The sequence below is a fragment of the Xyrauchen texanus genome, chromosome 16 (assembly GCF_025860055.1).
Source record: "Xyrauchen texanus isolate HMW12.3.18 chromosome 16, RBS_HiC_50CHRs, whole genome shotgun sequence".
Lineage (NCBI taxonomy): Eukaryota > Metazoa > Chordata > Actinopteri > Cypriniformes > Catostomidae > Xyrauchen > Xyrauchen texanus.
In genome coordinates, this window is record NC_068291.1 from 36674042 (window position 1) to 36690402 (window position 16361).

Genomic DNA, 16361 nt, shown 5'->3' on the forward strand with positions numbered 1-16361 from the left:
TTATAATGTAGGCCGAAAATGAGCTTCCCCTCTTTGAAAGACCAGCAGCCGCCACTGGTGCATAGGAAAGTTATAGAGGACACTCTCAAATGTAACTGACACAAATTTGGGGTATTTAACTCAAACCCTCTAGTGCCACCAACCATTAAAATTTGTACTTCTGTTTATGCTCATAACTTTAAAACCGTAATTTAAAACCAAAATATTTTGTGTCATCACAAGCATGATCTGAGGTTACCTGCACAGTTTTGGAACAGCTCCACCTAGTGGTCAGGAAATCTGAAAAATAGCTATTTTTGCTTATAACTTTGGAATAGTTTGGCTATTCTCTTTTAGAATGACTTATCTCTTTACATTCCCTGGGGCATAATGAGTCAAATGATGTTCAGTTTTTCTATGTCGGCCATTTTGGGCGTCGGTCATCTTGAATTTTGAAGTGCATTGGTGTACCATTACAAAAGTTGGTATGCATCATCGACACCATGTCCAGAGGGTACCTATAAGGTTTGGGCCAGCGCCACCTTGTGGTCAAAAATTACAATACATTGTGTAAAAATGCTTATAACGTTTGATTAATTTGGCCTATCTTTCTAAGGCTGCTCTTTTTAGATTTCATGGGTCATGCCGATGATACCCAATTTGTCATGGTTGGCCATACTTCCTGTCTACCATTTTGAATTTCACTGAAAACCTACTTTTTCAAAATCCACCAAAGCCGTAAGTCTGATTTGCAGTAAATATTGCGTGTATCATCTAGGGGCACTCATGACATATAGTTATGAAAAGTGTTTTGATAAACCAAATAGTTCTCGTGTAACACGTCAACAAATTTCAATGCAACACGCCAATAAGGATCTGAGGCTATATTTTTGCAATTATTTGCCGTATTGACATGAAACTTTGTATGTGTCATTGTAACAACACCATGACAGCAACACATACATTTGGTGACAGCGCCACCTATTGGTAAAGAGTTATAATGAATTGTATTGTAATATTAACAATTCTACCTGTTTCTTTATGCTGCTTTTCTTAGTCATAATCAGTGATCTCCAGTCAAACTTCCTTACATGCAGTTGGTTTGCTTGGACCTGCTACTTGCAGCTATATTTTTTAAAATGAAACCGGTATTCGGTTCCCAACCCTATTGAAAACCCTATCATAATTTTTGTTTTTGTGACTCTAGTGGCACAGAAATTACACACTTCACATTTAAGTACTAACATTTACTTGAACAGTATCTGCACATGGTTTGTATCTAGGTACATTTATTTAAAATATTTAGTCAGTATCGATAAAAAGTGTTAACATTTAGTCAGTCAGCCCACATAAAACAAACATTCCATTTATTGGTTATCCACATTTAAAAATATCCTTATATTCTCCATTTTTCGATCATTTTTCGATCATTCGATCATTTTTACAGGAAGTGTGACGGAGACATGAATATTCTAAAAGTACATACTAATTTACCAGCAATGCAAGCGTGCTCTTTTTTGCCCACTGTGAATAATATTATTTCTGGGACTGACCTACAGTTGAAGTCAGAAGTTTACATACACTTAAGTCATTAAAACACATTTTTTAACCACTACACAGATTTCATATCAGCAAACTATAGTTTTGGCAAGTCTTTTAGGACATACACTTTGTGCATGACATGAGTAATTTTTCCTACAGACAGATTGTTTCACTTTTAATTGACAATATCACAATTCCAGTGTGTCAGAAGTTTACATTTACAAAGATAACTGTGCCTTTAAGCAGCTTGGAAAATTAATTCCTTAAAATGATGGCAAGCATATAGCCAGTTAGCTTCTGATAGGCTAATTGGGGTCAACTAATGGTGTACCTGTGGATGTACCTTCAAACTCAGTGTCACTTTGCTTGACATCATTGGAAAATCAAAAGAAATCAGCCAAGACCTCAGAAATTATAATTGTGGACCTCCACAATTCTGGTTCATCCTTAAGAGCAATTTCAAATGCCCGAAGGTACCACATTTATCTGTACAATCAATAGTACACAAGTATAAACACCATGGGACCATGCAGCCATCATACCGCTCAGGAAAGAGACGCATTCTGTCTCAGGGAAATGAACATAGTTTGGTGCAAAAAGTACAAATCAATCCCAGAACAACAGCAAAGGACCTTGTGAAGATGCTGGAGGAAACAGGTAGACAAGTATCTATATCCACAGTAAAACGAGTCCTATATTGACATAACCTGAAAGGCTGCTCAGCAAGAAAGAATCCACTGCTCCAAAACCGCCATAAAAATGCCAGACTGCAGTTTGCAAGTGCACATGGGGACAAAGATCTTAGTTTTTGGTGAAATTTCCTATGGCCTTTTTGGCCATAATGGCATCATATAGAAGGAAAATTATGTGGATATATTGAAGCAACATCTCAAGTCACAAATGGGTCTTACAAATGGACAATGACCTCAAGCATACCTCCAAAGTTGTGGCAAAATGGCTTAAGTACAACAAAGTAAAGGTATCGGAGTGGCCATCACAAAGCCCTGACCTCAATCCGATAGAAACATTTTGGGCAGAACTGAAAAAGCGTGTGCGAGCAAGGAGCCTACACACCTGACTCATTTACACCAGTTCTGTCTGGAGGAATGGGACAAAATTCCAACAACTTATTGTGAGAAGCTTGTGGAAGGCTACCCAAAACGTTTCACCCAAGTTAAACAATTTAAAGGCAATGCTACCAAACACTAACAAAGTGTATATAAACTTCTGACCCACTGGGAATGTGATGAAAGAAATAAAAGCTGAAATAAATGATTCTCTCTGACATTTTACATTCTTAAAATAAAGTAGTGATCCTAACTGATTTTCTATGATTAAATGTCAGGACTTTAAATGTATTTGGCTAAGTTGTATTTAAACTTCTGACTTCAACTGTATCAATTTTGCATTTCAATGCAACAATTACAAGAAAATGTTTTTGGACATCAACATGACAGACTTAGCATTTACAAGAGTTGCAGTTCTCTGTGCCTGATTTATAACAATTCCGGCTTGTGATTATTGCCTTTTTGCACCTCTGAAACTCAATTGATATTTCATGTATATCTTTTTTGCATCTAAAATTAGCATTTTGAATGACCTTGATTTTTAGAATAACAGTAAAATTACAACCCACACGGCCACAGCACAGATGTTCACAGTTCAGATGGCTTTGAAGTGTGTATTTTTTTTATTGTTAATATATTTTCTTCTGTCCCAGGCTCTAGCTTAATATAAATATAAGTAAGCTATTTGTATGTCGATTTTCCTGAAATGTGTGAACTCTGTGGCGCTTTCAAAATATTGGCTCAACCAGTGGCATGAATTTGGGGTGGAACTGTCTGTTTTCCCAACAATTGAATCTAGGGGAAGTGTGAGGAAAACTTGTTTGAAAAGGGTCTACTTTCGACTGAAACTTTTAAAATGCTACAACATATATGTACATTTTAAGTAACAAAATTAAATGAACACTCTTTGCCATTCACAGGTGAAACATGCTTTTTGTTGTAGGAAGAACTCAACAAACATAAATGGAAAAATACAAGTGCCATCATTAACCTTCATTTTAGGAAATTTACATGTGCTACATCATCAGTAGGACTTCCAATTTCCTCACATTCTCCATGATATTGCACAGCTCATCTTCTGATTGGCCGGTTGTCATCTTTTGGTTTTACATGAGCAAGACGATTATGTAGATAAGCAGGAGGCAGATGAGGATGAGGGAGAAATTGATAATAAGATATTGTAAGTTGTGCTTAGTCTGCGGGTTCAATTCGATGTTGGACGCCCTCCGAATCGCTGACCGCGTCATGTGCTGCACCCTCTCCATCCTGTTGGCTTGCGTTGCAGTGGTGCTTTATGAGAAACAAGAGAGATTATTATATTTAAAGGTGGAGTAATTCATTTTAATCCAATACACTTTTTGTCAAATTCCGCAAATATCTCTTCACGGTCCGCTAGCTGTCCGTTCTGTGTGTGTGCTGAAAAAAAAATCAGGTGTTTGTACACAGCACTGGCACTGTAAATGGGAAAATAAACTAAGTGGATTGGACCGATCCACACAACACTAGTGTGCATGAATTTGGGCGGCAGAGCTTCTGAAATAGCACTGAAGGGAGGGTGTGTTTGTTTGGCTGTTGTGTTCAAATATCAACAGTCTCAGGAATCGCTTACTCCCACCTTTAAGGGCCGATGATACAAGTCTCAATAAATATATATATATATATATATATATATATATATATATATATATATAGTCGGGGATCACATTGGGAAGTATTTATAGTAACATTATTATATTTAATATTATTAGGGGTGACAATCGATAAAATTTATTTAACAAATTAATTACATGTTATGGCGATTAAATAATCAAATTAATATTCACATACATAAACATTTGTTGAGAAAGCCCTCAAATAACAATAATCAATATATAATGATTAAATATTTATAAATTTTATATATATATATATATATATATATATATATATATATATATATATATATATATATAATTAATTAAAATGCATTACATTATTTTGGCACACAAGTGAAGCATTAAAAAAGAAAATACAAAAAGTGGCTTTAGAATGCAATATATTGTTTATTTCCATTTCATTGGCCTACAGTTCACAGCAATCCATTATGCAGTTGAATTAGTCAATCAGTCCGAGATTTATTATAAAAAGTTTGTAACTTAGAAAAACATGTTTTGAGATCACTGCCTTCAGATTTGCGCTCCATCAAGCTGTGTTTGTACGGAGGAACATATTCTCAAACTCATCTTGTGTTGTCTGTTCTCGGTAAGTGTGTTTGTTCTCAATCTCTATGAGTTGCGTGTTGCCTATACATATATAGCGATTTTTGCTTACTGCCCCCTGGAGAAAACAGGTTGTACTCCAAGCTTGAATTTGTTTAGATTGCAGGAATATTCCTTATTACGGTCCGTGGACATGATTAATTGCGTATATTGTTTTAACACGTTATTTTATATAACTTATCGCACTGAATTATTCTGTTAAATCGACAGCCCTATATATTATATTTATTTATTTTAACGTAACTGTGCAGCCAATCAGTGGCGGTGTCGTGCAATATTCAGTCCCGCCATGAAATCCTGTCCCCCTTGGAGAGTTGTTTGCAATTCTGCCTTCACGTGCTATCGGAATTATCGTAAAAAAAAGTATCCAAGTTTCCCCACTTGGAAGATGACATGAATGATTCAATTTGTAATTACGGCTGGGAAACTCGATAAATTTGATACCCAATTTCCAAGATAGGAGGAGTCCTAAACTTTCAACATGGTGGAGGAGAGTACAGTTTCTGTAGTGAATGACAGATTTTGTTCATTTTTCAAAATACAGCTTATTATTAGCACTTGCCATTTTGGTCATTTTCATTTATGTATATCAGCAACCATTCTATGCATGTTGGACATTTTTACACTGTGAAAATAGCTTGTATTTGACCAAAGTTCCATTGTTGTCAGCAAGCTTACTGAGTGATATGTATTATGTTGTCAAAATAAAAGTTCCTCAAGAAATATGTGTGAATGAACCTGGCGTCGTCCATGCTTCCTGTTCTCTCTGACAACAAAGCACGTGAACACAGCGTACTCGTATTTACCGCTTCAGAAGTGGGAAGTAGGATAATTCCGATTGCACACGAGGGCAGCATAATGCATGATCAGAAGTGTCATTTACTCTTCTAATTCCTGTTGTAGCTGATCACAGAAATACAGCATTACCATATCTATTTACCATAGCACAAAATTAAACGTTTTTTATATATTAATGTGAAGCATGTTGCATGTTAGCTTAGTGGGATAATTTAATAGCTTGCTAAATGTAGGGAATGCATAATGCAATGTTAGCTTAGGATGCTAACTGAAAACAAAAAGAGAAACGTTTGCTATGACCATTTGTTGTTTGAGTAACATTTGATATGTCGTATAGGGCCTTTAACAGTTTTGGGGAAGCTGCTTTGGAACTGTAGCTTCCCAAGTTACAAGCCACTTATATGAAGTATGAAGTAGTTAAACTACAGTGAAGCTAAAGCAGTTAGCTACACTACAAACTAATTACAAATAGTAGCTTTTAAAAGAAAAGAGATAAGAAGCAATCAAATTATATTACTTAATTCTGCAAAAAGATGTTTTGATTGCTAACCTGATGGTTTTACAACTGAAACCATAGTTTACATTGATACATTGGAGGGTTTGTAGTAAAACCAGTAGCTACTTAATCAACCATGGTTTCTACAGTCAAGGTTACTAAAATATTACTATAGTAAAACCAGGTTTAATTTTCATAAGTTTACCCTTACAAAAAATCTAGAGTTGCCAAATAATTGCTGCAAATTCACTACTCATTATTTTCACATGTAAATTAGCTTGTTATTTACGACAAATGTTTGCCAAAATGTTCAGCTCTTCATCAGTAGCGGTGAACCTGCAGCAAACCTTTGGCGACAATAAAGAGTTTGCCACAAAGCTCATTTGCATGTGAAAATTAATAAGTGGCAAATTTGCAGCAAGTTTATGCAACCCTAGATGTTTTTGTTAGGGTACTAATAGGGTGTGACAACATTACATAAATTAACATAGATGTAAAAGATTTATTTAAACTAATAAAGCTAGAAAGCCCTGTTTTATATAACATAATAAATTTATTGTTAAAACAAACGGCAGCAATTAACTAAATATTTTGCTTTTAAAAATGCAAAGTCACTTTAAGGCTGTGCTGGGCTCAAGTGAGTCAGTGATTCATTAATCTAAACTAGTTATTTTACATGAATGTAACAAGTGTGTCGTTTTGTTGGAAAATGTAGTTCACTACAGTGAAAACTCAACTATTGTGAAAATAGCTGAGCTATGTCACGCTACTGAAAACTGTAGCTAATTGTAGTAAATCCATGGTTAAGTTTCGTACAGGAAGGGTAGGTTTAGGTTAAGGAGTAAGGGTTGATGTAGGGTGTCTATGGGACTCTAAATAAACACAATAAACATGCTGCAGTGATGCTCATATACACTCACTAAATACGTTATTAGGTACATCTGTACACCTACTTCTTCATGTGTTTATCTAATCAGCCATATGTGTGGCAGCAGTGCACTGCATAAAATCACGCAGATACAGTTCAGGAGCTTCAGTTAATGTTGACATCAACCATCAGAATGGGGGGGTGATCCCTGTTATTTCGTCCATGGCATTATTGTTGGTGCCAGATGGGCTGGTTTGAGTATTCACGTAACTGCTGATCTCCTTGGATTTTCACGCACAACAGTCTCTAGAATTTACAAAAACATCTAGTGATCTGCAGTATTGTGGATGGAAACTCCTTGGTGATGAGAGAGGCCAACGGAGAATGGCCAGACTGGTTCGAGCAGACAGAAAGGCTGCAGTAACTCAGATAACCACTCTGTACATTTGTAGTGAGCAGAATAGCATCTCAGAATTCACACCACGTCAAACCTTGTGGTGAATGGGCTACAACAGCAGAAGACAACGTCAGGCACTTTATTAGGATGAATATTGGTGCAAATAGCATCTAACAATGTTTGCACCAGGTTGCAAATTGCATCTGCAATTATGCACTAAATCAACTACAAAGATTTTACAATCACACTGTTATTTTAATATTCATACCAAGCATTTGTCATGTATTTTTTATTGTATATTTGCCAAAATGATCCTATTAGGAAGAACACTGCGAGGCAGCACTCAGAGTGATAAGAGTATTCACTGTCATACTCTCACCCTCTCTAGGGCACTCTTGTTAAAAGCTGTGAGTGACATGCAGAGGGACAGACGCTTGTCTAACAACTAACATCCTCTTATCAGCTGTCTTCAGATTGTGTGTTCAATAATTCCAGACTGAATGCGCTCCTAGCGTTGTATATTTGTCAAAAAGTTTGTCATTTATAGTCAATCGAGTCATTCCAAATGTCAACACACTTCTTTATGCTGCAGTCAACTATTGATTGTTGCAAATAGTTTCTTTGCAATGCTTAATCCCATTTTACTGGAGCTGGTATGGGTTGATTATATTCCAAGTAGGACACGTTACTGAATCAACATCCTTTACTGTTCTGGGAATAGCATTCCTATTAATAAAGTTGATTGACCATCAAGGACACAATGCAGTTAGGTAGTCTGTCTGTTTCTATCCTAAGTCTCAGGTGAAGTGCATTTCAGAAGGAAAATGTCACTACAGTGTCCCCTTAAAATTTTTAGACACTTTTGGATACTTCATTCAAACTTGAATATATATCTGAAGTGGCATCTGCAAAGAAATAATGCTAAATCCTTTCTCAGAACGTTTTAGTTATATTTCATTAGTGTGACTTTCCCTTTTAAAAATTAACCAACAGCAACTATAGTTTACATTGGTACATTCCCAGCTAGCAAAATGATATTGTGGCATCTGCAAAAGATTACGCTTGATACTTTCTCAGTAATTCACATTTCTTGCTTTTTTTTCAGTTACTTTTAACCAACTGGTCCTAAAGAGATTGGATAAATAAGCAATAGCTAAATATAAAAAATGTCAAGACTCTGCACTTGGTCTCATTTTAATGGCTTAAAAAGCCAGTATTTAACAGGGGATGCATTGCATTCCAGTACTGTGATCCAGTGACAATTATAACTGCTTTGTCTTAAAGCAAACACTAGCATATGTGATCAGACTGTATTGCATTTGGATAAAAGGCAGCTGGATTTGCTTTTTATTTACCTTTAAAAGACTTTTGTACCTTAATAAATGATAGTTCTGTGAACTTATTACATTAGAATTTGGGAAGCCACAGGTTTGCTTTCATTCTACTGATTTGCATAGAAACAAATTTTTATGAAAGTGATATTTCAATGCAAGATGCAAATATGACTATGGCTTTCTTGCTAGTTCATCCTCTGTATCAAGTATTTTAAAGTGGTGTCTTATATTCCTTTCCACTATTTTCTGATGTAAACCACATGCAATAACTTGCAATGGAAAAAAATATTTGAAAATCATATAAAAATGTATTAATATTCAGATCTGAAGATAAATTCCATTAACAGAAGTTCTTAGCAATATTTTATCATTCTTCCCAAATAAAGTCATTCCTAATTCTATCAAAATGCTGGAGGATTTATTTAATTAAAAATGTTTTGCTCACCCGTAAAAGGGTAGCCAGAGCCAAAGAAGCAGTCCTTTCAAATATGAGGCAAAGAGTGAACCAGAAGGAAAATATTGGATGTCACAGAGGCTTTCAGAACATGCTACAAATTTTATAGGATGAACTGAAAGGGGTGGGGTAAACAAACAGAGTAGAAGCAGAGGACAGTATGTTCACCCAAAAATGAGAATGATCCCATAATTTTCTCACCCTCAAGCCATCCTAGGTTTATATGACTTTCTTCTTTCAGCCAAACACAATTGGAGTTATATACAAAAAAAAAAAAAATACCCTGGCTCTTCCAAGCTTTATAATCGGAATGAATGGTACCTTAGATTTTGAAGCCCAAGAAAGCGCATCCATCCATCCATCAAAAAAGTACTCCATACGGCTCCAAGGGGTTAATAACATTACCGGAAGCCAGTGATTATGTTTATAAAGTTATAAATATAGATATTTTTCTAACAAAAACGCTTCGCTTCAGAAGGACTTTATTAACCCCTTGGACCACTACTGACCTTTGCCAGTGAGAATCTCCCAGAATTCCTTTGTTCCTACAAATCCTTTGCACTCTAAATAAAACTTGCACAGCAATCTTTGCGTGGTTGTGGTGGGCTGATCCTGGGTGAATCCCCAAAACCAACTTTCACCGCGGCATGCTCCAGGCACATGCGGTCCCAATGCCCTGTGAACACTCCCACTCTTGCGTGTTAAAGCAGGTGTTAGGGATTTTCATAGACTTACAAACATTTGCAGAAGGATGACAACATTTTCTTAAAATCACACTTAGATCTCACATGTGTCTTGTCAAAGTCCTTGTAAGGCAAGTCAGTTCACGGTAACGCCCTCAGGCAGCTATTTTCTATGTAGGCAACAGGTATACAAGTACAGCTTCTATCTACTTCAACAGGAAAAGTCTGGGAACAAGTCCCGGCCCCTGTAATGAGAGGTTCCCATTAAGGTCCTCTTTGGTATAGCTATGTCATTAGGCCCACGGCAGAGGGCTTGATGTTTTGTCCCTGGCACCATGAATTTAACTGACAGTCCTGTCTAATGGTTTGGAATGCATGTTATGGGATTGGCCGGAGTATATCCAGATTATTAATCCATTGAGACTCAGACTGTAGTCGTCCTGTCTTCAATTGATGAGAGGAGGCACAACCAGTTTCTACCTTATGATCATTGTGTACATCTGTTGCTTTTCGACTAGAAGATTTTTTTGAATCAGATATGGACTGATGTACAAATCAGCAACATGAAGTAACAAATTGTAAAAAAAAAAAAAAACCTGTGTTGGGTTAATTACTCCAAAAAAGTAATTTACTACATATTGCTAATTACCTCTATAAAATTGTAATCAAATTACCGATTACTTTATCGAAACGTAATAACATTACTAATTAGATTACTTTTAAAAAATGTTCCGAAAATTACAGAAAGTTATTGGGTGCACCACATATTATGAACAGATGTTTATATTAAAATAATATGTTCTTTAAGTGTATTTTAAACAAATATTATTTGAGAAACATGTGTAATCTAAGAAATGTACTTAAAAGTAATTAACTTAATTTGAAGTCAGCAGTGCTGGGTAGATTACATTTTGAATTGTAATCTGAAACAGATTACAGATTACATGACTAAAACTGTCATTTGTAATGTTATCTTGTAGATTATATTCTTCAGGTAATCTTATTACTTTCGGATTACCTTGAACCTAAACTAACTAGTTTATTTGATGTCATATGCATTTGAGTAGGATAATCTTGTACCACCTTGACATAATGTTGCTTAAATGCATTATAAAAAAACATACTTTATAAATCAAATGTGAATTTTTATGATTTTTGGTGTTTTACTGACTATTTGTCTATTACTGAGTGGTATATAAAAAAGGCACTTAAAGGATCATGAAACCCAAAAACAGATTTTTGTTCGTCGTTAACTTTATTGTGCTAATGTAATTGGTTCGGCATTTACTGTATCTGTGGATTACATAGTGAATATGAAACAATGTGTATTTGCATTTTTATGCGTTTGCTTGGAAAAACCTTTCCAAAGACATACATTCATTTTGTGTTCATCATGAGTCGGTTAGATATGCAATGTAAAGTTGAGAAAACATGCAAGCACACCCCTAAATGCTTCTTTATATTTGACTTGGAATCGTTTGCAGTGGACATTATGTTTTGGAAGGTAAAGTTTACATGGCACAGCAATGTTTTTGACCTGTGTCTCTTTAAAAGTGAATAGATTTTTGTAAATCCAGAATCTTCAGGTCAGGAGATCAATAAATTATGAATAATTGACTGTTGTTGCTGATTAATATATAATCATGTAATCCATAAGTATGTAACTGTAACACCCTGTCTACACAGGATGCAAGTGGCTCGTCGTGACAAAAGTAAATAGATCCTAATATAATCAATGAAGCTGTCTACACTAGAAGCATCCGTTGCGGTGACTGTAAACGGATGCCCCGTTCTATTGCTGACACACTGCAGAGCTACTCCAGCCATTTTATCATCCCATTTGTCTGCAAAAAAAAAAAGATTTACCAAATATAATTTGTTACATATTTAAATAACTTCTGATTGCTACATTGAGGTCAGCTCATGATGTTTCTGGTCTCTGGTCTGCTCTATTTAAATCATCTTTTTTGTCAAGACAAGATGTACAGTGAAAAAAGGAGTTATATTTTGGTCTGATCTCACCCAATTCCAACTGGATTACTTGAGAAGATTAAACATTGATTAAACTTCAGGAGTCTGATGGATTATGTTTATGCTGACTTTATCTCCTTTTTGGAGCTTTTGGCGTTCAGGTCATCATTCACGTGCATTGAAAGGACCTACGGAGATATTCTTCTAAAAATCTTTGTTTGTGTTCAGCAAAAGAAAGAAAGTCATTCATATCTGGATGTCATGAGGGTGAGTAAATTATGAGAGAATTTTCTTTTTTGGGTGAACTATCCCTTTAAAAACAACATGAAATAGCATTTTAAACCCTTTTGCTTTTATAATGTGAGGTGTTGATGGGTGAAACAGGACATTCAAAGAAAAATGAAACATTTTGGGTGGGACTTGATTTTATCCATTCATCAATTCATTGATGGGAATTCGTTGGATTGGGAAAAGTGGTGTTCCATTCCAGAATGGAGCCAGCCCTACATGTGAGTTTGCAGTCAAAAGAGAACTACTCTGCTTATGAAACATGTAATAATGATTAACATTATTTTCCCTGCCCATGCTACCTAGGTGATGTCAGACAAAAAGAGAAGCTGTTTCAGACGTTTTTTTATGTATGTATTATTTTCTTTAATAATATGCATTATAATGCCAGGAATGTGTACTAAGTTGGTTAATAATAGGGACTATTCAAGCTTTAAAAAAAATCCAGAAAACTCGAAAAACATATATGCACTGTTCATCTGACTGTGTGATATTTTAAGCCTGGCGAGGAGACAACTTGGATGAAGAGAGTGGAAAAACATTTCTGCTATTTATAAGGTCTGATTAAAGGGTCAGACCATCTCATGTGATAAAGAAATAAACAAGTACATCCACTGCTTTGTCACATCACAGGGCCAGTCACTGAGGGCTTTGTGAATTTAAAAAGCAGCCTTTAATCGACAGGACGTGTAGCTTACAGTACATACTGTTAATTAGAAACATGATTGGGAGTCCTCTCTCAGGAAACAAACATCATGGTCCTGGTGGCTCAAAGTACCCAATGTTTTGCCAGCAGGATGCATTTATTAACTTACAAAAAAGGCAAAACAAATCTTTAAGAAAATTCTTAAAGATGGCCAAAACATGTAACACATCCTAAATGAAGTCTTAAAAAAAAATAGATCATAGAGTTAATTCGTTTTTTCTGGATAAACTAGTGTAGAAATATATTCAGATACTGAAAAATAATAATGGATCACTTTTGTGGTGGAAAGAAATTCACAATTTATATCTCTTTAACTTTGTGCAACCCCTTGTACACAGGCGTGGACGTTGTATTTTGGCTTCGCTATACGCAACGCATAATTCTAAATTATTTAAACCAACTGATCTCAGTTGAGAAGACTCTGGGCTGTCAGTAAAGAGTTAAACTTTCGATGTACAGAGTCATGTGTTAAAACAACACGGTGCCAATCAAAGTGGAGTTTGTCTTTGGGAGAAACGCCAACAAAACTACATCTGGTAAGAAACATCTAGTTTTACATGACAAACAACATTGAGCCAATCACAGTGGAGTTTGTCTTTGGGATAAATACCAACAAAACTACATCTGGGAAGAAACCTAATTAAGTTTTTACACTGAACACTCTTTTAATCAAATTGATTAGTCTCTAGTTTCATCCAACATGCCATTTTTGAAATTTGAGAGATATAAAGACAGCAATTCCACTCTCCTCCCTAAAGTGGACCACAGGGAAAACAAAAGTTATGCCCAAATACATCCTGTGGAAGAGGCGGTAGCAGCATATCTCTGCCTGGCGAGTAACAGGTTGTGGAAATCGCGCCCCGTTCTTCCTTCCAAGCCATGTCGACTGACATCCACACTGGCTGGAAAAGCATAATCAGCGGCGAGCCAAGCAGGTTCAGCACTCCACACGATGGTGGTGCTCCAAGTTTTCCAAGCTAAGCTCCTCAAGCAAATGGACAAGCAATTGGACAAGCAAGGCTATGATCCAGAGACATTCAAAGAGCCCCGCACTGATCATTCAAAAGCCACTGTCAAATCTAGAAAAGGCTATGTGCCAAAGGTTCTAACCAAGCCCTTCAGACAGAGTGCAGGTGGTTTACCTTCAAGCCATTTTCCCTCCTCCATTTAATTCAGATGAGGAACAGTCATTGCATTTTTTATGCCCTGTGCGAGTGCTACACACATATGTTGATCGCATTTGCCAGTTTAGACTGTCTGACCAGCTCTTTGTGTACTATGAAGGATGCACAAAATGAATGTCCATCTGCAAGCAAAGACTTTCTCACTGGATTGTTGATGCCGTCGCCCTGGCTTACGAGTTGCAGGATGCAAATTGCCCAATTGGTGTTAAAGCACACTCAACTAGAGGCATGGCCTCTTCATGGACATGGTTGAATGGTGTGTCTTTACAATCATATGTTTTGCAGCAAGATTCACTAGGTTTTACAACCTAGATGTGACATCTCTATCATAACAAGTCCTCTCTGTCTAGAGTGCTTACGATTTCGTAGGCCAAATTTATGCCCCTCTTTTCTAGTATGTGCTCCCTGTCATTTTACACAACCGCCTGCGTTCAGGCCGTTGTATCTCTTAAAGTCAAAAACACTTTGATTATAAATAAAACTTCCTTCCCGACTGGGTTTGTGAAGGGGTTAATTCATACTATATGATCATAGTTCATATAGTCATGTTTAATCTCTGGGAAGGTTATGTCGTGTAGGGCGGTGTGATGGGAATCTGTTCCCTATAGCGTCAGTTTAGTGACAAAATGTCAAGTGTACTGAATCATAAGGGAACGTCTCTGTTACGTATGTAAACTCGGTGCCCTGAAATGAAGGGAACAAGACATTGGGTAAGCTGACTGCACTACGGACTCAGGTCTTTTTTTAGGTGTGAGCGATGCGCTCTTTGTCCCTCAGTCATGGCACGCTTTTTTCTAAACACCATAGCCAGTACTGGCTTTATTGTGGAAAGGTTTCAACTTAGTCGTGTAGAAGGACACTCCACCATAGCATCAGCTTAATGACACAATGGGCACGTGAGTATCAGAACTGGACCATGGTGCAATGGAAGAAGGTGGCCTGGTCTGGTCACATTTTCTTTTAAATCACTTGGACGGCCGGGTGCGTGTGCGTCGTTTATCTGGGGAAGAGATGGCAGCAGGATGTAGCGTTTGAAGAAGGAAGGCTGACAGAGGCAAATACTCCAGATCTCAATCCAACTGATCATATATGGGATGTGCTGGACTAACAAATTTAGAAGACTTGCTGCCAGATACCACAGGACAACTTCGGAGGTCTTGTGGAGTCCATGCCTCGTCGGGTCAGATCTGTTTTGGTGGCATGAGGGGAACCTATACGATATTAGGTGATTTTATTGTTGTGGCTGATATACAGTATATATTAGTGCTGTCAGTGAATTCAAATATTTAATCACGATTAATCACATGATTTTTTTATAGTTAATTACGATTAATCACAGATTTTAAAAGTGCTGAAATTTGAGTCTATATACTTATTTTTCTGTCAAAATGCATCAAGCTCCTTCTTAGAAAATAAAATGAAACAATATGTAGCAATTATGTTTTATTGATGTTTTCCAAACATAGAATTCACAGTATAAAGATGAAAATGCACTAAAATCGCACAATTCACAAGTAGTATCTAGCCCTGTAGTTTGCGTTTTCATTGCAATGACCATTAAACCTCTTAAACCCTCATCCTCCACAATATTAATAGTGGCTATCCTCTTTGCTACACCAATCATGAAGATTGGTCATGTAAATCATGCATTTACATGATTTGCCACTTTGAATTCAACTTGAAAAGCACTTGCAGAGAACATCTTGTTTTGCTTTTAGCGCTGACACTGTAGAATGTTACAGAATCAACATACACATCATGTACAATCAGCTGGAACTTTTTCCTGCTTTAATTTCAGGGTGATAGCAGAAAAACAAGCTTGTTCTCCAGAGAGCCCTTGGTACCAAACAGACCCATTTGGTTGTAGGTTAAATCAACATTTCAACATTCTTTTTTTTTTAGTTATGTTGCATAATGAAAGTCTGAAGATGTTGATTAGTTTTTAAAGTGCCCTCCAGCCTATCCATTGACAGTATTGAGAGTGTGTCTGGAAAGAGTGTGGAGGTTCTCTGGTCTCCACCTGAGAAAGCAGGAGGACCCATCTTGGGCTCTCACGGCCAACAAACACATTATCAGTGTCACTACTGGATGAAATGTATTCTTCACCACATTCTACCCAACATTCCATAACACTACACACAGGTAGACTGTAAGCTTCTTAAAGAATTAAGAAATTGTGTATTTTTTATGCCCTGGTTGATCTCACCACTGTCATTCAGTGACAGTAGGTCAAAAATTATTCAGCTGAAATCGGACTGTGCTTACCGATAATTTAACCACTGCCCCCAGTGGCCAAAGCTGTAAGTGTTGTTGAACGTAAGCACATGTGAGCTCCA

General features: G+C 36.6%; 1 protein-coding gene across 1 annotated transcript; it reads right to left on the minus strand.

The window, feature by feature from the left end:
• Positions 1-885: 885 nt before the first annotated feature.
• Positions 886-9254, minus strand: LOC127657340 (cardiac phospholamban-like). Its single transcript, XM_052146080.1, has 2 exons — positions 9185-9254; positions 886-3878 (listed from the first exon to the last, which is right to left on the minus strand). Exon 2 carries the CDS (start codon positions 3851-3853, stop codon positions 3695-3697), a length of 159 nt encoding a protein of 52 aa, XP_052002040.1. The 5' UTR covers positions 3854-3878; positions 9185-9254; the 3' UTR covers positions 886-3694.
• Between the last annotated feature and the right edge of the window lie 7107 nt (positions 9255-16361).